This window comes from Malaclemys terrapin, chromosome 4 (genome assembly GCF_027887155.1).
Source record: "Malaclemys terrapin pileata isolate rMalTer1 chromosome 4, rMalTer1.hap1, whole genome shotgun sequence".
Lineage (NCBI taxonomy): Eukaryota > Metazoa > Chordata > Testudines > Emydidae > Malaclemys > Malaclemys terrapin.
In genome coordinates this window covers 9,544,504-9,568,361 of record NC_071508.1, presented here as the reverse complement: position 1 = coordinate 9,568,361, position 23,858 = coordinate 9,544,504, and the positions used below count along the sequence as shown (strand labels likewise).

The following is a 23,858-nucleotide window of genomic DNA, read 5'->3' as shown; positions in this document are numbered from 1 at the left end:
GCAGAACAGGGGCCATTTCCCTGCAGGGGGAGCAGAGATGGCCACACAGGGTGGAAGGAGAAATCGTGAAGGTTGTTTGATAAAACGGCGCCAGAGCGGGGCATTGAGGTGAAATGGGCAGCCGGATGCCATTATCACTGGCTGGCTGGGATTCTCTCGGTCCATGAGAGCAAGGCCTCTGAGATCCCAGACAGGTAACAGCCAGTTGCCCAGGGTCAGAGTATGGCTAATTAACAAGCAGAACAATAGAACCTTCATCACCTGGGGGAAGCGACAAAGAGTCCTGTGGCACCTTATAGACTAACGGACGTATTGGAGCATAAGCTTTCGTGGGTGAATACCCACTTCCTCAGATGCATGGGTCTGCATCTGACGAAGTGGATATTCACGCCTGCGTCACATGTGTCTGACGAAGTGGGTATTCACCCACGAGAGCTTATGCTCCAATACATCTGTTAGTCTATAGGTGCCACAGGACTCTTAGTCTGGATCTGTAAAAAGCGACAAACACGGCTACCCCTCTGATACTTGACACCTGCGGGAAGTGCTGCAGCTGCTTTGACACAGGAATCCTGACCCTGGCTCCAGCTTTTTCTCAGTAATGGCTCACCTGTAACCATCCCCCAAGAGACTGGCACATTCCCAGCCACGCTGGTTAGTCCAGTGAATCTGCTGCTTTTCTTGGAGACTCCTGCCCGGCTGGTTTGTTTATGCACCTATGATAAGCCCTTTCATGAACAGAAAGGTGATGACATTACTCAGCAATAACATTTGCCAAGCAGTGAGTCCGGTGAGAGCTGGCAGCGTTCCCCTTCACCTGCTCCACTGCTCGATACTCATCAGTCGCTGTGCGCTCTGCTTCATTGCCAGCCAAAAGGAGAGCGAAATGGATGTACAGAGCCGTGCGAGAAGGGATGCAGCTAATTGCCTGACAGGGAGGAGATGAAAACGAGACACTGATCTTTAATTGCAAACAATTACATTCACAGGAAACAGGCTCATTCTCATGCACAGCATGCCAGTGCTAATTAAATTTTAAACACGTTTCATTTTCTCTCCCCCCCTTAATTTTCAGTAAAAAGTAATTAACTTTCTTTTCTGCAAGTAAGTCATTAATTAATACTTTGTTAATTATGACCAGTATCATACTGTTTCGATTTACGTAGTGTTATTTTTTTCTTATACAGTTAGTCTCCAGCTCTCAGGAAGTGACTCTTTGGTGGAGGCTGATTCTCCAGGACAGGAGTGTTACCCTGGAAGCATTCGACTCGTGGGGCGGGAGTTGACCTCACGCCAAAGCCTTGGAGAACCCACTACCTGCACGCAGGGGACAATCTGCCCTGGCCCTTGTGGGGGAGCACCCGTAAGCAAGCGGCGACGTCAGCGCTCTGTTCCTCTCGGAAGAGCCCATAGGCCACCCGTCCTGCCACAATTCTCTCTAAATCTCCATTTCCAAATGGGGCAGAAGCCAGAGAACTGAGGCCAACTTGCTGCTGCAAAAGCCTCTAGCCATGTGGGGACAAAAAGGGTTCCCCCAGCCCCCACTGTGTGCCTGCCTCCGGCAATCACCTCTCCAGAGCTCAGTCACCATGCTGCTGTTCTGTTAGGCTCTGGCTTCCGAGACGCTCGGATGCCCTGAATGCCCCCCCCCGAGTCCCATCTCTTCAGCCCCTTGCCCACCTACAAAGTAAGAAAATTCATACCTGCATAGGGCCCAGCAATGCCCCTCAGTGCTGACCCAGTGTGTCCCCCTCCCCCCCATTATTCCCTCTGGGGCTTCCCACACAGACACAGCTGTGCTGACGCCCTCAGTGCTGATCTGCATTCCCGCCCCTCCCGCTATTCCATCCTGGGCTCTTCACCGATGCCCCTCAGCCTTGCTCTTTCAGACAGGGAAGTTCCTGTCTCCAAACGCTGCAGGACTTGAGTTAATCACCACATTTTATTATACAATGTGACGACTAGAAGCTAGTGAGCTAAGGACACACACACAGGGCTCCGGTGCAGAGATCCAGGCCCTGGGCGGCAGATCTCCCTTCACATCCTTGGGAATATCCTGTTGGCTCTTTATTTATCCAGCTTGCAAATTAAAGCAAACATCCCCCACGACCCTGGAAGAGCAACTCTGTAAAATGCCTCAGAGAAAATCAGCCACTACCATTCTCCTGCACAAACCCACAGGCAAAGAGGTTGGGGGCCAGGGAACCATCTATTCTGCCCCCTCTTGAGGGCATCTGTGGTTATCCCTTAACTATATGCAGCAACAGTCCTTCCAAGCTAAGCCGTGCGTTAGCGTTCTGGTGTCAGATTCCTCTTTCTGCACATTCCGCCCGCCCTCCCACGCTATCGGAAAAACAAGGTGGCAGAGCAAGAAACGGAGACCTGCCCAGCCCAGGACGGAGCGTCACCCTGCCCCATGCTAACTGGGCCTGGGGCCGTTTGCTGCACAGCCCCTAAGGAGACCCAGCAGTCCCAGGTTTGGACTGGGAGGGGCGATATTTGTCCCAGGTTCATGCTGCCCCCAATGATGGGAGAAGTGAAGGCTCAGCATGCCCCGGGTCGGTGTGAGCTATAGGGGGCACACAGTACTCTGTGTCTGTTATGGGGCCCTTGCGCCTGGGACACCTCCAGGCAGGGACCTGCTATTTCTCCTGGCTTCATTCCCAGCCTCACACACACGGCTATGCACGTGGAAAGACCCACAGGAGCCTGGGTACAGCCTGGTCCATGTGCCAGCTCTGCAATAAGCAAACTGTGCAGAACGTTACTGCCAGGACGGGATGCAGGACTCAGGAGAGAGCGGAGACAACATCGCCCTGCTCCTGTGCTTGCAGCACTAGTCAGATGTCGGGAGGTGAAGTTGAAGCCATTTGCCACGAGAGGGCACCTCAAACTGCTGGATTGTACCAAGCCATCATGCTTAGGGAAAGTAACCTCTGGGGTGTACTCAGCTGGGCTCCCTGCAGCTCCCCCAGGACCCAGGGCATGGCCCTTTGTGTGCTCAGATGTCTGGCAGCTGATGGCAGTCCATCTCCCGGGGCAGGGAGCTCCTGGAGCAGAATCTGCCTTACATCCAAAACCAAATTCCTCCCATTTTTCCAATGCGAGCGTGAGGGGGGAAAGTCTGATGCGGCTGCCTGTCAGCTACACCCCTGACCAGCCAGACCAGCCAACAGGACCTGAGCGCTGAGGGGTCTTCAGTGCCACAGACAAGAATAGGTCCCCAAACCACCTGCTTCTCTCTTCCTCATAGGATAGACGCCTGGGGCTGACAAAGGAGCCAGTCCCCTTCGAAAGCAGAGGGAATAATTCAACTTGAATCATTAGTTCAGTGAATTTTACCTTTTCCTGCTGGAATAATAGCGTCAAATCCACTCCGCAAATATCCAGCCAATCGCAACTAAGCAACACCGTTCACATTTGGATTGTTGAGGGTCTCCCATAAAGCATTTGAAATGCTCGGTCACATGGTGTTTTGTTCTGTTCCTCGAATGGACAGACACCCCTGAGGGTTATAGCATGTGAATGCTGGGCGCTTCACCACTAGCAGCCTGGAGCTGAATGAATAACTCCGTTAGGCTGTAGCAGTTGTAGGCTGTTGTCCTCAGTGTGACCCGGGCGTGACAGGCGAGCATGTGATATGTTGGATCAATGGCTTACACAGGCGTGTCCCCTCTGAATACCTGGGTGAGCCGATTTCACAAATGGCTTCCATGAACATTTGTGCCAATGAAACTTGGTCACGTTGTGGAAAAAGAAGGCGGGTTGAACATGAATGAAGCAAATTCACTTACTAACTCCCACGACTATTGCCGAGGAGCGTGTCTCAGGGTTCACCCAGTGCTGAGCCCACCAGAGCCTCTCAGTTCATTAGCCTTTCCCTCGGGCTCCGAAGCCCTGCAACGAGCAGACGTTCTCTAGCTGTGAGGTTCAGGGACTCTTCAGAGCGAGCTGACAGATGACCACGCCCTGACACACTGCGGGTGGGGCCTTTTAGCCTGGGAGCTGCAGCCCATGCTGATAAACCTGACTGAGCGCGAGCCCGTTTGGTCGAGTTAGGAGCACGAGTTAGTTTCAAGTTGTGTCACAGCCCAGCCTGCGCCCTCCCTGCTTTCAGGAAAGCACCCAGCACTCAATGGCTCAGCAGGCCCCGTACTCAGCATGACTCACAGGATGACAGTGGGGCCGTCTGGGGTGGCTGGAGTGTCCATCCCAGCAGGGGTGTGTCATGGGCTCTGGCACAGCTGCAGGTCTGGGAGCAGCACTGGGCTTCTTGTGATGTGCAGAGACCTTGCCCTGCTGCCGCGGCCGCCCTAGGGCTGAGCCAGGGGCATCCCGGCCTTCTCACTCAGCAGCTGCAGGGCCAGTGAGCCCCTCGCTGGCCTCTCTGGGGTGAAAGGCTCAGACGCAGCAAAGGGCCTGTGTAAGGGCATTCCCATTCGGGGCTGGGCAAGCTCACATGGCCCATCCCCCAGGCGTCTCTCCCCCAATGCAACGACATTCCCTAGAGGAACATCCCTGCAGTTCATTCCCCTCCCAGTCCCTGCCCCTCTCCATTCCCATCCCCAGGACAGGAACCTTCCTTGCTTGACTAGCCAGTTGTTCTGGCGGATGAGCCCATGCCGGGGTGGGGGGGCAGGGGCGGTAGGTCCCGGACACCTTCCCCTCATCTTCATTCTAACAGCGCCCAGCTACTCTGGCTAGAAAGCCCAGTGGCTGGCTCTGCAGTCACCGGCTTGGCACCATTTCCCAGGATTAATAGTAATAATTAAATTCATATCAAACAGCAGAGAAATGTAACGGAGCGGCCTGGCGAGAAAGCTGCTGGTCAGAGGCTGACAGCGGAAGACGGATGGGGCCTCTCCGTGTGCGGGCCACAGATGGGGAAAGCGCCCCGCATGGCTGGGTGAATTTATGGCAAGTTAAGTCATCCCCATGATGGAGAGGCGATCTACATATGCCCAGAACGAGCCAAGCCACAGCTCCCCTCCCCTGGAGAGAGCCAAGCCACTCTCTGCAGGCCCTAGGGGGCTGGAAGGGAGCTGCTGGTGTCCCACACACTACGGGCTCTTCCAGAGGGATCCCTGGGCTGCATAGGGGAGAGGGCTCGTTTCCCGTCACACATCCTGGCATGTTTGTCTTCAGGCCAAGCTGTTGTGGCATCAAACAGCCCCCGAGGCCGGATGAGGGGTCTAGGCCTGGCAGGCTCCCGCTATGCAATAGAGCACACACCAAGCCAGCTGTGCTCTGTGCCAATGGGGGCAGGCCGGCAGTAACGCCCGGGCACCAGGCAGTGGCTGAACTTGGTCTGTGAATGAGCATCGGGTGCAGAGCACAGCTTCACAGCACAGGGCAATGTCTCTTCAGGCCGCTCAGCAGTACGGGTGCTCGTGAAAATCTGGCCCTTAGAGTCTGCAGTGACTCATCCAGGGTTGTAGGGAGAGTGGAAAGCAGAGGTGGGAACAGAGCGCCACAGTCCCTGGTTCTGAGTCCTCTGCTCTGCCCGTGCCTGTCCCAAAGGGCTGGTACATTCCCCCACTGGCCCAGAGCCCTCTCGGCCCCAGGCTTCCCCCGGTCCCTCCACAGCTTCCCCCAGCAGAGCCTGGAACGCGGCTCTTGTTGAAAAAAGTGAGGGAAACACAAGAGTCTGGGATGCAGCTACAGATGCTCGCAGACAATCAGACAATCCGTGTAGACACCTGGCGTTAGCAGGGAGTCCCACAGCTTTGCTGACAGGGAAAGCACTGAGTCACATTGCTATGTGAATCTCATGTGCTCTTCACCTAGGGTGAGGGGCCCATCAGCCGGCCTTGTAGCTCTCCCATTACCACCTGCCGGGAGGGACTGAGCAGAGATGGGAGTCAGCAGGGCCTGGCTTCTATTCCCAGCTCCGCTGCTGAGTGTCAGCGTGAGTCTTTGCGCCTCAGTTTCCCCACCCATCAAACGGGGCTGCTGCCCCTCCTCCCCGGCGGACGTGAGGATGAACTGGTCAGTGCTATACAGCATTTCATACGTGCTACGTGCTATAACTCAGCATTGTTCCCCCGAGGGATGGGCACACGCGTCAGCCCAAGGCACGGCCTCAGGGCACTCAGGCGCTTTGGCCACACCAGCTGCAGCAGAGCTGACTGCGTTCAAAGGGAGGAGCGAGGGAAGTCTCTGCTTCAGCCACACGCAGGATATGTGCTAATAACCCCAGCTGCGAGCACTTGATCTTGCTGAAGGTGGGGGGAGATGGGCAGAGCCGTTTCAGGTCCCATGGCCAAAGGGCATTAGCGGATCTAGGGGGAATGGGGTGTTCCCCAGACTGCAGACGCAGGGGGGGTGCTGCATCTCACACTGAATTGCTGCTCCCTTGTTCCCCTTCCATGCAAAGCTTTGCAATTGCCTGGCTCTGCGAGGAGAACGCCCTGCTCATTGCTGTCACTGACCAGAGAGACACGGAGCTGGGTAAGGCCCCCACTGCCTCCGGGGGAGCTACGTCCAGCAACCCAGTTCTCCAGCAAAATGCTTTGAATGCGAAGGTTCCAGCTGTGTGAGCCCAGAACCAGACAGTGTCGCGAAGGGTCTGCTCCTGGCACTGAGATATAGAGCAGCTGAGCAGCGAGTTACATGCACCCTCCAGGGTACACAAAGCAAAGGCGCCATGCAGAACAGGCCTGCGCCCAGCAGAGCCTCAGGCCAGCCTTACTCACGTACACCTACGCTGGCTCCTTGGGCCTGGAGCTGCTCAGAACATGTCTGCACCCGGCCTGGCGCCACGCCAGCCTCACCCACTGACACATGACTGCTCACCTGCCGGAGACAGAGATGAAGGGATAGGGCTTTCCCCGAGGCTTGGCCTCTGTGCTACGTCGTAATGGGCACCGCTGGGCTTACACTGCCTGCAGATGCCAGCCCAGAGTGGCAGTTGGCTAACAACCCCCATGCTCCCCACCCAGAGCCATGCACTGCCGCAGGGGCTGCAGGCCATGGAAACAGGCCTTCTGCTGCAAGGTTACAAGTTCTGCCCAGGGAGCACAATGAATCCACGGGGCTAAGCAGCAAGAACAAAGACCTTTCGGGCACCCACGCGCACACCCTCCCTCATCCCCCCCTGCTGAAGCACCGAGCGCTGCTTGCCCTGAACCAGCTCCGCTGCTGAGTGTCAGCGTGAGTCTTTGCGCCTCAGTTTCCCCACCCATCAAACGGGGCTGCTGCCCCTCCTCCAGAATAGGGGGAAGCAAGTGGTGATGGGTGGAATCGCCGTTCCTTGCCCGGCACGAAGCACGCAGCATCTGTCTACCGCTCGTAATGGACAAGGGACAGGAATGCAGGCGCTCATTAATAGAATATAATGTGCAGTGAGAATCATTGATGGCCATTTTGCAGCAATTATCTGTCCTTGGTGACACTGCTTTGTTAATATATTATTGAAGATAATAAGCCTCTCTCCACACAGCTTCTAACCAAGCAGGAGCAAGCAAACAGCTGTCTGCTTAGAATTCTTCGCTGGCTGGCGTCACTTTCCCTGCCCGTCTGGATTCAGCACGAGCAGAGAATCGGTGCCAGGTTTCCATGCAGCTTGCTTTAAATATTGCTTTTGGCACAGAGGTTTCATTGACCCTGTCTGAAGGCTCAATCTGGGACCAGGCAGTTTGCAGCTTCACTTCCTGGGGAGCATTGTCGGGGACAGGGTGAGGTGTGCATGCATCATCACTGGAGGGAAACTTCACTTGCCTCACTTCCTGCTGTAACGGGCATGACTATGCGATTTTCAGTCAGACTGTTGACAGCATCAAGAAGTTAACAGGTGGGAGGAGAAGCCTTTTTATAGCCATAGAAAAAGGCCTTTCATCGAGGGCATGCGTTGGATCCTGCAGGGAAATCAGCACTGTGAAGTCAGTCATTTCCATGGCAACAGACTATGATGTCATGTGCACAAGATGATGCCCTCACTGCTAGATGTGGCAGGGAGGGGTTTGCAGGGAAAGGACAGGGGGTGGAGAGTCGCCCAGGGCTGGGATCAGGAAAGACAAAAGCCCTTCCTCAGCATGGACACTCAGTGGCATATTAATGTCAGACCAGGGCCAGGGCCGTCTCTCTCGTCCTACAGATGTTTTCACTGTAACATGCACCCCAAGGGAAAAGCTGCTATGTCCCAGGTCAGGACACAAGAATCACTTGGGTTCCTGGTACTCTGACTGGATGGCCATCTGGTTGTCATCCGCTGCCCCGGGACCCTCATGGCCTGCCATTGTTTTAGGTTAGAATACAGCCAGGGCAACCCCGCAGGTTTCCCCGGCCCCAAATGCCCACCTGCCCTTTCAGATCCATTCCGAGCTGCCTTGGGTCAGCCAGCCCAATGAGTGACCCTCTGCCCCATGCCCTCCAGCTGTCTGCAGGGCCCTGCCATTCCTCGCAAGAGCCACAGGGCCACAGCACATTCCCCTGCCCTGAACAGCTGTGCTGCACTGGGCTGAGGGGCTGGTGTAGTCAGAGGCCGGCTGAGAGGGGAGCTTAGCCACGGAGGCTGGGTTTCAGCATGTCTCTCCGTTTCCTTGTTTTTCCAAGTCACTGAGCTCTGGCTAAGCCGTGCTTTCACCCTCCGTGCCCCTGGGCTCCTCCGTGGCACTCACTCTGGCGTCTCCACAGAGGCATTTGGAATAGAAACAAGTGTCTGCAGTGCAGCAGTCCCGGCGATTCAGCAAAAGCTGCAGACACAGCAGAGCTCCAATTCCCTGGAAAATCTGACCAAACTGCCCTGCAGCGGGCAGGGACGCAGCTCCCCTCCTCCAGCCCACCCCATGAATGAGCTCTGCCACCATGACTTGGGCTGAAACTTTCCATCTCGGACATGGATTGCGTGCGCAATGGAAGCGTTTAGCTGCTTGACGGTGGCCTGAATGACTCTGTGTGGGCGAGTTCCAGGTAGGGTGACCAGATGTCCCCATTTTATAGGGACAGTCCCGATTTTTGGGTCTTTTTCTTATAGAGGCTCCTATTACCCCCCACCCCCGTCCCAATTTTTCACACTTGCTGTCTGGTCACCCTAGTTCCAGGGATTGTGGGAGAAGAACAGAACTGGTGCAAGGGAAGAGGCTGCCTTATCCTGCAACCTCTAGTCACGCTGCTCTAGACCACTCCCTTTTAGCATGTCCCCGCTAAGGCAGCAGTCCCTCTTTTCAATCTCCTTATCCTTTCTGTGGCCCCCTTCTCTGTAACGCTAGCCTAATCTGTGCTGCGCTTTGCAGCGGAGAGAGGGAAAGCAGCTTTCACCTCTCTTGCCTTTGCAGCTCTGTATCATTTTATCACTAAGGCAGATTCATTGTACCAGCCTTGCTACAGCAGTTATCGTAGAAAATTGCTTTGTCCACACTGATGATAACTTGCTTAAAATAGAAAGTAGGAAGAAAGTGACCCGAAAGTAGAGCAAAACTGAAGCAAGGCCATGTGCCCAATCCTGTTACCAGGTGTCTCGGGGTAACGTAAATAAGGGCTATAGGAACAAAGGCACCGGCCTAGCATCTGCAATTCCTCTGGGTGCTCGCGTGACTCCTCGCTGCTCTTTGCAAGAACGGCAAGCTACAAGGCCATTTGTTTTATAGAGGAGCCATCCGTTTCCAGCTCATTTTATTACATAAATAAAAAGTCAGGTTAAAAATCTAGTGGTGTAAAGTAAAACTGCTGCTTGTAAAATTAAAAATGTTCAGGGTTAACGACTGGGGAGGGTTACTTTTGACTCAGCTGCCTTAACCGCTGAAGTGAGTTTGATCCATCGCTGCAACTGCATCACGTGTTCTAGCACGTTGCCTTCAGGTGTGAGAGAGCTGAGAGAAGGAGCATTCCCCAGCCACACTTGCCCCCCCAGCAGCCACACATCAGAGTCCTGTCCAGTGACTCCGGTGGGAACTGGCTTGGGATATTCAGATTTAATCCCCAAAATTCTTTCCCATGCAGAGAGAGAGAAGTTTAGCTGAGACTATTTATCAATGCCATTAAACTAGCCAGAAGCAATCTGACTCTCTCACTCTCTCTTGCGCACACAGAACGTTTGTCCAACCAAGGCCGAGGTTCCATCTAGCCACACACTGACAGCAAGCCGACAAGCTTTGGAATTCCTTGCTTTAGACACATTTTCTTATAACTCACAGCTCGGCTGTTAAAGCTAAATATAGTCAGGACCTTCTCAGTCCTATGGAACAGGGCTCCCTCTGATGCTTTAAAAAAGGACCATTTATTCATGTGAAGACAGCCTGCACTCTGCACCAGAGAGCATGCATTACAATTACATTCAGCCAGCCACAGTGGCAGCTTGTGAGAAGTGAAATAGGGCCCTGTCCACTTCCTCAAGGTTGTGTTTCTCTTTCATGTTTACTCCTGTGGTGGGTGTGTCAGGTATCATCCTGAATCTTGAACATGCCACAGGGACTGGACTAATCTCAGGCCAACGTGGGACACGTGCAGGGAAGGGGCAGCATGGGAACATGCATGTTTGACTAACTCGCTCTGAGCTGCAGCAGGAGAGATTCGCTCTCCCGTGCTGTTACACTAATACCCTTCACCTGTGCTAAGTTTATTAAGACAAATAATTTTATAGTGTCAGTCTTAGCCTGGAGCTACAAATACTTTGTCTGGACAACTCAGCTGTCCCCATGCCTCCAATGCCAGGTGCATGCAGATTCAACCTCACTCTGGCTTGGTTACCCTTTTGGGCTATTGTATCCATTCGTATGACCTGACTTAGCCAGTCACTGGCAAGTCCTGCCTGCACCCAGACAGTGCCAGTACGTGGGCTGTTGCTTAAGAACACTTTGAACTGCTATGGATAGAATCATTGTGAAAGCATTTCTGGCAGACGGCCCAGAAGAAGATTGGGAAAACAAACGACGCGGGAGTTAATTTCCAACTATTTCTGCAATTGTGCCTGCTATGAAGAGAATTTTTGTTTGCTACCGAAAGGGAAGGAGGAGGGGGAAAGCCTGACAAAGCCTTCAAAGAAAATCTCTAACATCCTGCAGGGGCTTCTTCCTCTGGGCTGGTAGAGCATGCCAAATGGGGGCTGGATGCATCTGGCTAGTGAAAACTCACCCACGCTTGCCTCCAGTGGCAGCAGCTAACTGCTTGGGTCGGTCTAGCTGGAAGGACTCTTTGGACAGCTCCCAAACATGTAGGATAATCAAGGTTCTTCAATCCGGGGTGTTACAAAAGCTTTTTTTTTTTTTTTTTTTTAAACCTATTTTCTCCCCAATGTCAGACCCTTCAAGCATAGGAGAATACTGATTATGTTAAAATCCAGTGCATTACATTAACATACAAATTAATGACAAGTCTGCATTCAACAAGGTGACATTCAACAAAGACAACTGCAAAGTACTTCACTTAAGCAGGTAAAATCAAACACACAGCTACACCATGGGGGAATAACTGCCGAGGTGGCAGTACTGTGAAAAGGATGTGGTGGTTACACCACAGCGGATCACACATTGAATGAGAGTCAACGATGTGATGCAGGTGCAAAACGGGCTAATATTCTGGGGTGTATTAACAGGAGTGTCGTATTAAGACATGGGGGGTTGTTGTCCTGCTCTACTCGGCCCTGGTGAGGCCCCAGCTGGGGTCCTGTGTCCAGTTCTAGGTGCCAGATTTAAGGAACAGAGTCCAGAGGAGAGCAACAACAATGATCAAAGGTTTAGAAAACCTGACCTGTGCGGAGATTAAAAAACTGGCCATGTTTAGTCTTAGGAAAAGGAGACTCCAGGGGGGACCGGATAAGTCTTCAAATATGTTAAGGCCTGTTATGAAGAGGACAATTGTTCTCCATGCCCAGTAAATAGAGGACAAGAAGTAATGGGCTTAACCTGCAGCAAGGGAGATGTAGGTTAGATTTAATTAGGAAAAAACTTTCTAACTCAGGGTAGTTCAGTTCTGGAACAGGCTTCCAAGGGAGGCTGTGGTATCCCCTCACTGGAGGGGTTTAAGATCAGGTTTCACAAACAGCTGTCAGGAATGGTCTAGAGTTACTTGGTCCTGCCTCAGTGCAGGGGGCTGGGAGCCTCTCAAGGTCCCTTCCAGCCCCAGGTTTCTGATTCCATCCAGGTGTTTCTGTTAATAGTAAATTAGTCCACAGTTCTGTTCTGCCTTTGAGCTCAGAGGAGCGATTCCCAGCCTGCACAGACACCCCCACCCTAACTCTGCTCCGGCTCACATGCTAAACATAGCTGTGCAGCTCACACTAGCCACCTGACTACGTACCCATCTGGCCCCCTGCATTCGTACTCGTGTGGCTAGCCTGAACCGGCCCGTGCTACCCCAGCACCACTATTTTTATTGTGCATGGGAATTGCACCTTCCAGACCTAGCCAAAGCGTAAGCGCAAGGTTCTCTGTTAAAGTAAAGCAACCTAGTGGAAGATACTCACACACCCTCCCCCATCTGCATACCTCACTGCACTGTCCTTAAAACAACTGGTGTCAGAGGGCCCCAGCTCTGGCAGGAGAGAGCTGCCGTTTCTCCAGCCAACCAGGCCTGCAAGCAGAAGAGGTGGAGGCAATATGAAAAGATGCGACCTTTGCTGCCTCTGCCACTTCAACCTCCCATCACCCAACTTTAATCTGATATTTATTCAAGAAAACTGATTTTTTTTTAATTATAAAAAAAATTAAGTCCTGGGAAATCTTAAACCAAATAAAACCCCCTGAAGGGCTTAGAGGACACTGGCAGGGCTTTTCCTTGACATGTTGCAGAAATGCGCCACAGCCATTTTTCAACTTCCTACAGTTCGAGTCACTGCTCACTACCGCTGATTAGGACCATATGCATAGGAGTGTCGCTGCAATGTGGGCCTGCTGCTCGGGATGGTGCAGCACCACTGGCAATGCACCAATACCCAACACAAGCCATCAGCGAGTAACCCACTGGCGTCCACCGTACGAGCACCGGGCTGGTGGCTAAGCTACTGGAGGTTGAGGCATTTGTGCTTACTCAGTCAAAGGTGAGGGTGACGCTGCCAGCAATGCTCCCGTTCCAAGCTCTAATGAGGCTGCTAAAAACAGTGTAGGGATGAGCGCTGGCATTAAAGAAACTGCACAGGCAAAGACTTGCTGGAGGGCTAGAGCGTGCAGACTATTCATCATTAACTCTCTTTGATTTTATTAATAGCAGCCAGTGAGTATTCTGCCCAGCATAACTCCACTAAACCCCTCCCATGCAAATGTGTGAATACTTGTGGGCATTAGCAGCTTTTGTCTTTACTAAACCTCCCTGGCTCAACGCATCAGAGGTGAGAGAGGCAGGTACCCAATGGGTCTCAGTCCATCTCCCTCATCCTGTGCCAGCATGATGCTACATTCAGTGCGTCATTTTCTAATGGGTCAAACCGGTGGGGTGTGTGGATGGTCCTCAGATGAAAGGGGACAGTCTGCCTTTGTAGACACATGACAACATTTACACATTATCCCAGAAGGGGACAACTTCCTTGCTGAACATTACTGCCTGATAACAGGGCAGTGAACCCATAGCACTGAGAATTAAACCTCCAGAGACTCCAAGACTGGAAGCCTTGATTGTGATGATCTAGTCTGACATCCTGTATAGCCCAGGCCACGGAACTTCCCCACTATCATTCCAAGGGCAGAGCTTTTAGAGTAACAGCCAATCTCCATTTTCAAATGGTCAGTGATGGAGAATCCACCACCACGCTTGGCAAGTTGCTCCAATGGTTAATTACTCTCTTGGTTAAAAATTTACACCTTATTTCCCCCTCTGAATTTGTCCAGCTTCAGCTTGCAGCCCTGGGATCATGTTATCCTTTTCTCTGCTAGATTGAAGAGCCCATCATCAAATATTTGTTCCCCATGTAGATATTTGTAGACTAATCAAATCACCTCTTAACCTTCTCTTTGTGAAGCAAAATAGACTCAGCTCCTTGAGTCTACATGCCTCTACACATGTTCCATCTTCAGTTTCTAGGCCAAAAATGTTTTAGGCCCTGATACACCAAAGCCCTTAAGCATGAGTAGCTCTATGGTAGGGTTACCATTCGTCCGGATTTACCCGGACATGTCCTCCTTTTTGTGCTAAAAATAGCGTCCGGGGGGAATTTGTAAAGCACTCACAATGTCCGGGATTTCCCCCTCCCCCCGGCACAGCAGAGCGAGCGGCTGGGAGGGCTGCAGGAAAGTCCCGGGCTGGACTTCGGAGCAGCTGGAGAGGAGCTCCGCCCTGCATTCTGAGCAAGTGTCTCAGCACAAAGTGCAGCCCTCCCCCTTTTGCAACTGGGAGCGGTTTCTGCCATGCAGGGTAGCAAAACGGGAGCGAGAGCACTTTGTGCTGATACAAGGGCAGCTCTCCCCTGCAACCCGGTCCGGGCCAGGGACCGGGTTTTGTTGTGCAGGGCCAGGGACCGGGTTTTGTTGTGCTGGGGAGCTTAGCCACGTGTCCGGCTCGCACAGAGCCCAACACCCTGTTCTGAGCAGCAGGGTAAGGGGGGGCAGGAGAAGGGGCAGGGAGGTTCTGGAGGGGGCAGTCAAGAAACGGGGGGGGGCTTTTTGGGGGGAGTGGAGAAAGTTTTGGGCAGTCAGGGTACAGGTAGGGTCCTGGTGGGCAGTTGGGGGGGGGGGTCTTAGGAGGGGGCAGTTAGGGGACAAGGAACAGGGAGTCTTAGGTAGGGGGTGGGGTTCTGGAGGGCAGTTAGGAGCAGGGGTCCCAGGAGGGGGCAGTCAGGGGACAAGGAGCGGGGGGGTGGGGGGCTGGGAGTTCTGGGGGGGAGCTGTCAGGGGGCAGGGGTGGGGAGAGGGATCGGAGCAGTCAGGGGACAGGGAGCAGAGGGGTTTAGATGGGTTGGGAGTTCTGGGGGGGGCTGTCAGGGGGCAGGAGTGCGGAGAGGGATCGGAGCAGTCAGGGGACAGGGAGCAGAGGGGTTTAGATGGGTTGGGAGTTCTGGGGGGGGCTGTCAGGGGGCAGGAGTGCGGAGAGGGATCGGAGCAGTCAGGGGACAGGGAGCAGAGGGGTTTAGATGGGTTGGGAGTTCTGGGGGGGGGGCTGTCAGGGGGCAGGAGTGCGGAGAGGGATCGGAGCAGTCAGGGGACAGGGAGCAGAGGGGTTTAGATGGGTTGGGAGTTCTGGGGGGGGCTGTCAGGGGGTGGGGAGTGGTTGGATGGGGCGTGGGAGTCCCAGGGGTCTGTCTGGGGGTGGGGGTGTGGATAAAGGTTGGGGCAGTCAGGGGACAAGAGGCAGGGAGGCTTAGATAGTCCTGGGGGGCAGTTAGGGGCAGGGGTCCCAGGAGGGGGTAGTCAGGGGACAAGGAACGGGGGGAGGCTTGGGAGGTCAGGGGGGGCGGGAAGTGGGAGGGGCAGGGGCGGGGCTAGGGCGGGGCTCCTCCCATCCTCTTTTTTGCTCGCTGAAATATGGTAACCCTACTCTATGGACTTTAAAGGGACTGCTGGTCATGCACACGATCAAGCATGTGCACAAATGCTTTGCCTGACTAGGCCCTTATGCAGTTACTGACCTCTAGGTGGAAAAAAGCCTGGGAGAATGAGAACACAGGGAGCAGAAGCCAGTGCTGGGAAATGGGAGCAGAGGTAGCCGCAAGCCCTTATCCCACAAGGAAGTCCAACAGCCCAATCTTTAGCTAAATATTAGATTTCCTGAAGTCTGAACAGTAAGAGGCTCTCCACCCTCATCTGCCAAGAGCTCCTTAAAAATCACGGGCTCTCCCTTTCCTGCTAGAAGTAGGTTTTCACTGTGCTAACCTGTGCACGTTCGCTATCCCACCATGCAGTCCTAGTGGATGCAAGTCACTGTAGTTTTACCGCTAGGTAAACCTAGGCAAGCTCCACCTCAAGCAGCGGGTGGTGCAATGCAGTGTTCACCTCACCAAGTCACCTCATGCAAAGAGCTACCGTGCGTCGTGTCCACTAGGATTCTACAGCGGGGTCCTTAACCTGCATTATCTTGTTGTTAAAAACCCCCACAACCGCCACCCCCAAGGTTTTTGGCAGTGAAAACACTGTGTAATGGCACTGTGTAAGATTAAAGATACAGAAAACACACTGCTTTGGCCAAGACTGCAAGAGGGCACAGTGCAGCCATTTCACAGCTCCTACACCCAAGAGAAAAGCAGTGAAACCACAGCAAGCCCAGCACCAGTCTCCAGTCGGGGGTAGCAACCAAGAGTTGTCACTATATGACTGGCTAGTGACCCAGTTCTAGGTGTTCACATCACCATGAGTGGCAACCTTGTGGAAAGGGCCAGGGACTGAAAGGGCCATGGCAGGCAATTCCCCATAGAACTAGTCCCTCTAGGTCATGGCTGAGACTCACTGGTGGGGAAGATTGTCCAGCTGGGGACAGAACCTCGTCTCCAGGGGTCAATCTGGTACCTCATTGGGGTGAAATTTTTAGTGTTTCCAATTTACCTGGCAAGATTCCATTGTGCGGTAAATGGAAGAACAAACCAAGTGCAAGAATATGTAGCAGCCGGTAATTGGTCTGCTCGTATATACAAGAACAGCAACCACACCTTCAGTTCTTTAAGGTTAGTTTATTGCAATGTGAACTATGACAGACATACGGAATTTATAAACATACAATATCTTGGTTTTACAAGGTCACAGCTCAATACAGTACAATAAAATCCGTTTATACAAAATACTCTATTGGCTTTATAAAGTTATTCTAGAGTATGAAAAACCCTGACTTGTTCCTTTTGTAGGTTTAGAATAGACTGCAATTAAAAAAAAAAAAAAAAAAAAAAAAAAACACAACCCTCACTAAGTCAGCAGCCAAGGAAACAGGGCAGAGGACTTCACAGTTCATTATGTAATACTGTCCAGGGCTCCAAGTGACAAAGCTAAGGCCACCTGCTGTATGTTGTATATATGTAAAAAGTCTCAAAAAAAATTAGTTTCAACTTTATACCTACTAGCCCTAGAACTGTATGAACTACCCTCACTATTGTTTGTCTGGCATCTTATGTTGTGCAAACTCTGTTCTTCAGCAAAGTTATAGCTTAAAAGTTTCTGGAATATGAAAATTGACCAGGTAAAACCTAGGAGGACAATGGAGAGAGGAAGATCTAATAGAACTATGGAAGATTTCCCAGGATAGATTATGGAACCAGATGAGGTTTCGTTTCATCAAAAAAAAAAAAAAAAAACATCCGTCAGCTGATTTAACATTAAGAGTTTTTGTTAAGAAATTCAGATATTTAGGCTTTTTCTTAAAACTTAAATTATATATTTTTAAAAGCCAAGACAACATGAATGGCTTCTAAGGCCTTGTCTACACTACAGGGAAAAGTTGATCTAAGCTACGCAATTTGGATTACGTGAATAGCGTAACTCAAGTCAACGTAGCTTAGATCTACTTATCGCGGGGTCCACACTACACTATGTCAACGGGAGATGCTCTCCCATCAACTCCCCCTACTCTTCTCGATCCAGTGGAGCACAGGAGTTGATGGGAGAGCGATCTGCGGTTGATTTAGCGGGTCTTCACTAGACCCGCTAAATCAACCGTGCGCGCATCAATCCCCCAGTAAGTGTAGACAAGGCCCTAAAAATCATCTCTAAAACCTAGTAAGGCAGTGGCATCACTGTGTGCAGAGTTGCTGACCATCTGGGGCTACAATCTACCCACATACAAAAAAACAAAAAACAAACAAAAAAACACCTTTCTGCAGTTGAGTAGACCTCTTAAAAAAAAAAGTATAATGTGTGTGAACACACTCAGCCCTCATTGGAGCTACAGCAGTCAGTATCTGGAATGGAACACTCCCTTTACTTTCCAATGAGCTTTGTGGGTCTAAGTTTTAAATGGAGTTTGCATCAGGGTGTTGTATTCTCCAGACACACAGAGAACTACAAGTCTTTGTTTTTGTTCGGCTTTGACTTAATCTCACAAGAAATGCAGCTCAGATGATCCCCAACATGCTTCTCTGTGAAATTAAGAAGGCTTGTCTCGCACCAGTAAGAGTTTAAAGTTCGTCAGCTTGTCATTTTAAAGAGATTTGAGCAAGAAATGCAGTTCACTTACTGTACCAACCACATTACAAACAAGAACACTTCTTCTGCCTTCAAAGGGAAGGACTGAAGTTCTATTTTTGTTGCTTATTCTCTTGCCACAGCCTTTCAGTGCTCACGGATTAGGTGAGCTGCATTACACCACCAACTCTTACGGGCCAACCTGAAGAATCTGTAACTTCAAATATCCCACATGCTTCTCCCCCTAAAAACCTACCAAATACTCACCAACTGGTACATCTCTAGAATGTGTCTATGAAACATTATACTAAAATATTTGACTAGAAAAGAAAAAAAAAAATCAACATTTGGTGGATGAATTATACAAAAGTTTATTAGAAAAAACCCAAAAACCTCAGTCTCTTACAGGATATCCGTTTAACATTCACTAAAACACAAGCACCAGGAGCCTATGGGTCACAGGCCATCTGCTTAACCCTCTTCACATAAGTTGTGATATTTACCAGTGCTAAAAAAATAAATATGTATAAACAGAAGACATCCTCCCCTTCCCCCTTTAAAGGTCTTTGATCTGAGTAGTTAGAAATTGCTTTAAATGCTCACTTAAACAGGAGCAAGTAGAGTTTTTTTAAGGGACAGTTACGCAGCTTTAGCTATTTTATCTCATGGGCGTATAAGAGTATGACTGTATCTGGCCCCATTTAGTGTGCAAAATATTAGGCCTCAGAGCACAAGACAATATGCCACATACTCAAGACCAGATCCATACCAGTAAGGGAGCCAGCCATGCTCTGAACACGAGAGGCTCTGAGAATATGTAACAGAACTGACACCCCCTTGCTAAAAGCCAACTCCATTCCCATGGAAGCATTTGGGAGTTCTGCTATTGACTTCAAAAGGAGCGGGAGCCGTCCTAGGCGGCCAGCAAGCCTTTTGCAACGTCTTGTTTGGAATAGAGCTCCATGAATGCTCGATTTTACTGAGGGGGTGCACAGTCGAAAGGAAGCTTCAGGAAAGAAAAGCCACCTCTTAGGAAGCTCAGGGTCAGGGCTAGGGGAAGAGGAAGGGACACAGTAGTACTGACCCACACTGGTAGAGATGCTGATTTCCTAAATAAAGCAGCAGCGGAAGACTTCCAATTCCAAAGCCACACTCACTCAGTAATAGGATTGGAAAGACGGATGCACAGACCCGATACATACCAGCATTGATTCCTTTAGTTATGACTAAAGCAGGTTCCTAACTAAACAACTCAACCTTCTGCATTTGTACCCATTTGGTTTCATAGTGTTACTTTAAAGAGAGGCATCACAAAGACAGAGTTTGGAAATTTCTTTGCCTAGGAAAAGTGGGATGATCTAAACCTGAATCCTTCCTGCATCAGCAAGTGTCATTTATGAAAATGGGATGATCACAATAAAATGAGGCTTCCCCCCAAAAGGAGTGGAGTGAAGATAGTTATTAATTTCAGTCATCAATTCCAACCCAAGTGTTTCATCAAAATTTAACTAAGAAGGGGGGGGGGGGGGGGTGTTTAAAAAACTACAGTAGATAAAAATGTTTTCAAGAGGTGCTAGAAAAGCCTACAAATAGAGCCAGGTGGTGTCTGGCATCCAAAGGAGTTTGGATTTTGTCTTGTTTTATTTTAAGACCACCCCTCCCACTAACCCACCCCAAAAATATTCCAACTTCCACTAAGAGTCTGGCAGTTAAGAAGTATGTGAAGCAGTATTCATTTTAGACTCAGCATTGAAGCCGGTTGAGCCTCAAAATATCCAGTATCCTTTTTTATGGCTTTAAAAACAGACATACCCTAAGCAGATCACAAAACTAACTAAAACATGGTTTACAGAGTAGCGTTAAGGCTCTTCCAGAGTAGTCTAGAGGTGGAAACTTTAAGGCACCTATTAGTACATTCATGTTACTGTTAAAAAAAGCCAGAATATAAAAAAAAAGTTTCCCACCCAAGTAAGAGGATATGGCACATTTAGCTGTTACCTCTGTTGAATCCAGATGGAAAAACAACTGAGAGCTTTGTTTAAAAATGAACACCTGGTTTATACACTTCTGATGACTGCTCACTACCAGCACAGCATTTTCCCCAGACACTATTTTAGAGGAACAGCACTTCCTCCAACCCTCCAGGATTAAAATCAGTCCCTCACATGCGACTCTCCTCCTCTTTTATGCCATCTTCTGTGTTTTTCTGCGCCACATCATTGTTTGCCTCTTTTTGTTTCTCGGCCTCTTTTTGTTTCTCGACCTCATCGATATTGGTTTCCTCCTCTCTCCCTTCGTTTCTCAGCTTGTCCTCTGCCTTTTTTTCTTTCTCCAGCAGCCGGTAGTTGATGCCCATTCCCACAAACAGGTAGATCCCAGAGACTATCAAGATGATTCCACATGACCAGTATGTGTATTTGTAGTCACCGTACATGTCATTGAGTTTACCTGATGGACCAGAGAGGACAACACATTATGTGGCTGACAATCTCCCATTATACAACGGGAATCACTCTAAGCTAGCATGCATAAGCTCTCCCCAGATGTCTAACTCGTAATGTGTGTGCATGCACATGCATCTGGCCACAAGAACAAAAGCTCTGCTTAAAAGCTTCGGTTTTTTAAAGCCTTATCTAAGTGTTAATCAAATGTAGTGCTGGTAAAATGGCAATGCACATGGCACTAAGCTCTAATCAATGTCAGCTTAAATTTTAAAAGCAAACCCACTAGGAAGAGGCTGTTTACGTAAGAGCCCCTCTTTTTTTTTGGCTAGTGGCAGTCTTTTTTTGTATGGTTTGGGTAGACCAGAAAATCCAGCTGTTTTCCAAAACTGCCTAGGAGTCCCCCAGAATTTCCTAGAAAACCTGCTTTTTGGGTGACATTTTTCAACCAGGGTATCCAAGCTGTCACTAGTCCCATCTCCCCAAAGTTAAAAACCAAAGTTTGCTTTGCTCTAGGGGAAAAACTCTGAGAAACTTCCCACGGACTCTGAACTTTCACGTAGAAAGAGTGTGGACACTCCTTGCAGGAAGACCCTCCCTGCACTGGGATATAATCCACACACACTCTAGTATGTCTATAACCAATGGCCATTCCTGCTGGGAAGAGCCCTCCATGTGTGTTCTGGCTACCCTCATGCCTTTCTGCACTTCTGTGCCTTCAATTCTCAGCCTTCCCAGCAAGTGTCCTTTGGGAAGGAGCAGTAGTTGTTCCCTCCCACCTTGGTATTCTCACCCTAGGAGATACATAAACATACTCTACCTAGGAGAGGTGGTCCCAGGAGCACAGGGCAACATTCCACAATAGTCACCAGCCCAACGGCACTGGAGAACCTCTGAGCTCCAACCAAATCCATCAGTGTTTCAAACAAGACAGAGCTGAGCCAGCCAAAGGCAAATCCAAAGAACCCAGCGTAGATGCAAAACCCAGCATAGGTGGTGGAAAAGGGTACCAGGAGGTGGCACACTCCGTTATACACCACAGAGACAGCAAAGAAATATTGGATCCTCGGTCTGACCCACTTGGTGTTTGCCACCAGTCCCATGGAAGGCCTAGCCACCATGTCTACAAAGGCCAGAATGGAGAGCAGAAAGGCAGACGACTCATTACCAAACTCTTTACTCTTGCCATAATTGCTGAGGAAGACTAAGGGAGTGAACAGTCCAAAGAACATAATCACATTGCCGGACAGATAGAGCAAGAAGCCTCTGTGTGTAAACAGGGACAAATCCAAGAACTTGTTAATAGTCTGGTAAACTGTGAGCTTCTGCTTCTTCTTCTTTCCACCAATAAGGTCCACACTGGCATCGCCAGCTCCTTCATCCGCTTTCATAGCGGACTTCCCAGCTTCCTGCAATACTTCTTTTGTGACCTCTTTCTTCAGCTGATCTGGCTTGGGGCCTATAGGTCGCATCAGAGATCCAGCTACACAGCAGTTCAGTAAAAGGCCACCAAGAATTAAAAAACTCCCCCTCCAGCCAAATATACCGAAGAAAAACTGGTTCATGGGGGCCAGTGTAGACAAGAATACAGGGCTACCTGCCATAGCTAATCCATTGGCCAATGGACGTTTCTTATAGAAGTACTTGCCAATCATGGTCAAGGCTGGGTTCAAGTTAAATGCAAGCCCAAGACCTGGAAAATAAGAGAATACATGAGAGTTTAAAAATGAGAGATCACTACACATCTGTAGATTCTGGGATTAATGGATTGGATACTGGGCTGAGTTCTTCTCACATTATACTAAATTTAACTTGCGCTGACCTCAGAAGTTATGAAGGGAGTAACTGGATTTGGCCAGTTATTGCAGATTCTCAGTGATATAGGAAGAAGGTGCCAATTTTGCTAGTGAGCAAACTATTGGGTTTTATTTATTTATTTTTAGAGCCAGAATTGAAGGAGTTCCAGAATACAAGAGATAATGAAGTTTACTAGTGTGAAATAAGTCTGATTTGAGATAAGATGGGGATGTCTAAGTACCAGAACATTATCTCCTTTGATACACACATCCTTCACTACGGAGGATTTCAGATTCAGAGTGTGTATAGATATATAGCAATTTATATACTGACTTAGGACAAGGCTAAGTTGCACTTTTAGGATTCTAACCCTAAACATGAGGAGTCATGAAAAGACCACTCACCTCCCACAACCCCAACACAGAAGTAGAGCTCTTCCACAGTGTTACAAAAAGAGGCTGCGATCAAGCCACACCCGGACAGACAGCCCCCAGCCATCATTACTGGCCGACTGCCATACTTGTTCACCAGGATGCTGCTGATGGGACCTAGAAGAGATCAAAGGAGAGTTACCTTTGGGTGGTAGGCATGCATTACAAAGCAGACGGACACTAATAGGACTGCATAGAGGTTTAGCTTCAGGGGTCAGTGAAAGCTGGGCATGGATGATCAAGATGAGCATTAGCCATTCCTCTTATGTCAAAGGGGGGGTGGGGGGCGGTATAGAAGCGCAGGAGAGCGAGGTGGATGACATACGACCATGTTGGGTTAAGTGCTCGGACATCTCACTCCAGAGCACGATGTTCCAGGCGGTTTAGAATCCAGACTGAAACAATTCACAGTGGAACATGGCGCTGGCTCCCCTGCAAGAGCCTGTCCACTCTGCTCTTTGCAGAGTTTGAGGAAGTTTGTAAGTCCATAGGGTTGCAGAGAGCCTCACAAATATGAACGGATGCAGTTCTGCCTCCCCAGGTTTATAGAGACACCAGGGGCAGATTAAGCCCTGGTGTAACTCCAGGGAATTCAGTGGTGTTATACTACAGATTAATTTGTCCCAATAGCTCTGAGACACAAGATCTGGTCCCACCCATCCCTTCCAAGGCAGTGTGGCCTAGTGGATAAGGCACTACACTGGAACTCAGAACTCCTGGGATCTATTCCTGCCTCTAGCCAGCTGGGTGACCTTGGATGAGCCACTTCCCCTTCCTGTGCCTCAGGCTCCTCATCTATAAAACAGGGACGGTACCATGCTGACTCCCTTGGAAAGCACTGAGAGCTCATGATGCAAAGCACTATATAGGAGCTAGTTATTTTTATTATTCTCTGAACCCTAATGCAAACTCTGACTATTCTGGGAGTGGCTCAAACAACCCACCACACATCTCCCAACACATGAACACCCCTGAATATGCGGTGTGCAACAAGCTGGTCATTTTTTTTCCCCCTCAGGAGGGGGTTATGATATACAGAAAGGACATTTTCAAAAGCCTGCATGTTGGGTAAGATTCTCTAGTAAGAACTTTTAGATGTGGGTGGTACCAAACTATCAAGTGCACATGGGGGCAGAAAGGGGGAGATTTGAAGGGATTTTGTAAAATGCTTTAGTGAGTCAGAACAGAAAGAACAGTGCTCAAGTGAGACTGGCGTTTAAACT

At 50.1% G+C, this 23,858-nt stretch overlaps 1 protein-coding gene across 2 annotated transcripts in view; it reads right to left on the bottom strand.

The window, feature by feature from the left end:
• Nucleotides 1-18,312: 18,312 nt before the first annotated feature.
• Nucleotides 18,313-23,858, bottom strand: part of SLC16A1 (solute carrier family 16 member 1) — a 34,259-nt gene continuing 28,713 nt past the window's right edge. For both annotated transcript variants that reach the window (XM_054026006.1, XM_054026007.1), the window contains 3 exons: nucleotides 22,609-22,752; nucleotides 21,228-22,100; nucleotides 18,313-20,414 (listed from right to left, as the gene is read on the bottom strand). In XM_054026006.1, coding sequence (XP_053881981.1) covers nucleotides 20,128-20,414; nucleotides 21,228-22,100; nucleotides 22,609-22,752 — 1,304 coding nt within the window. In that variant the 3' untranslated portion in view covers nucleotides 18,313-20,127. The remainder of the gene's footprint in view (nucleotides 20,415-21,227; nucleotides 22,101-22,608; nucleotides 22,753-23,858) is intronic.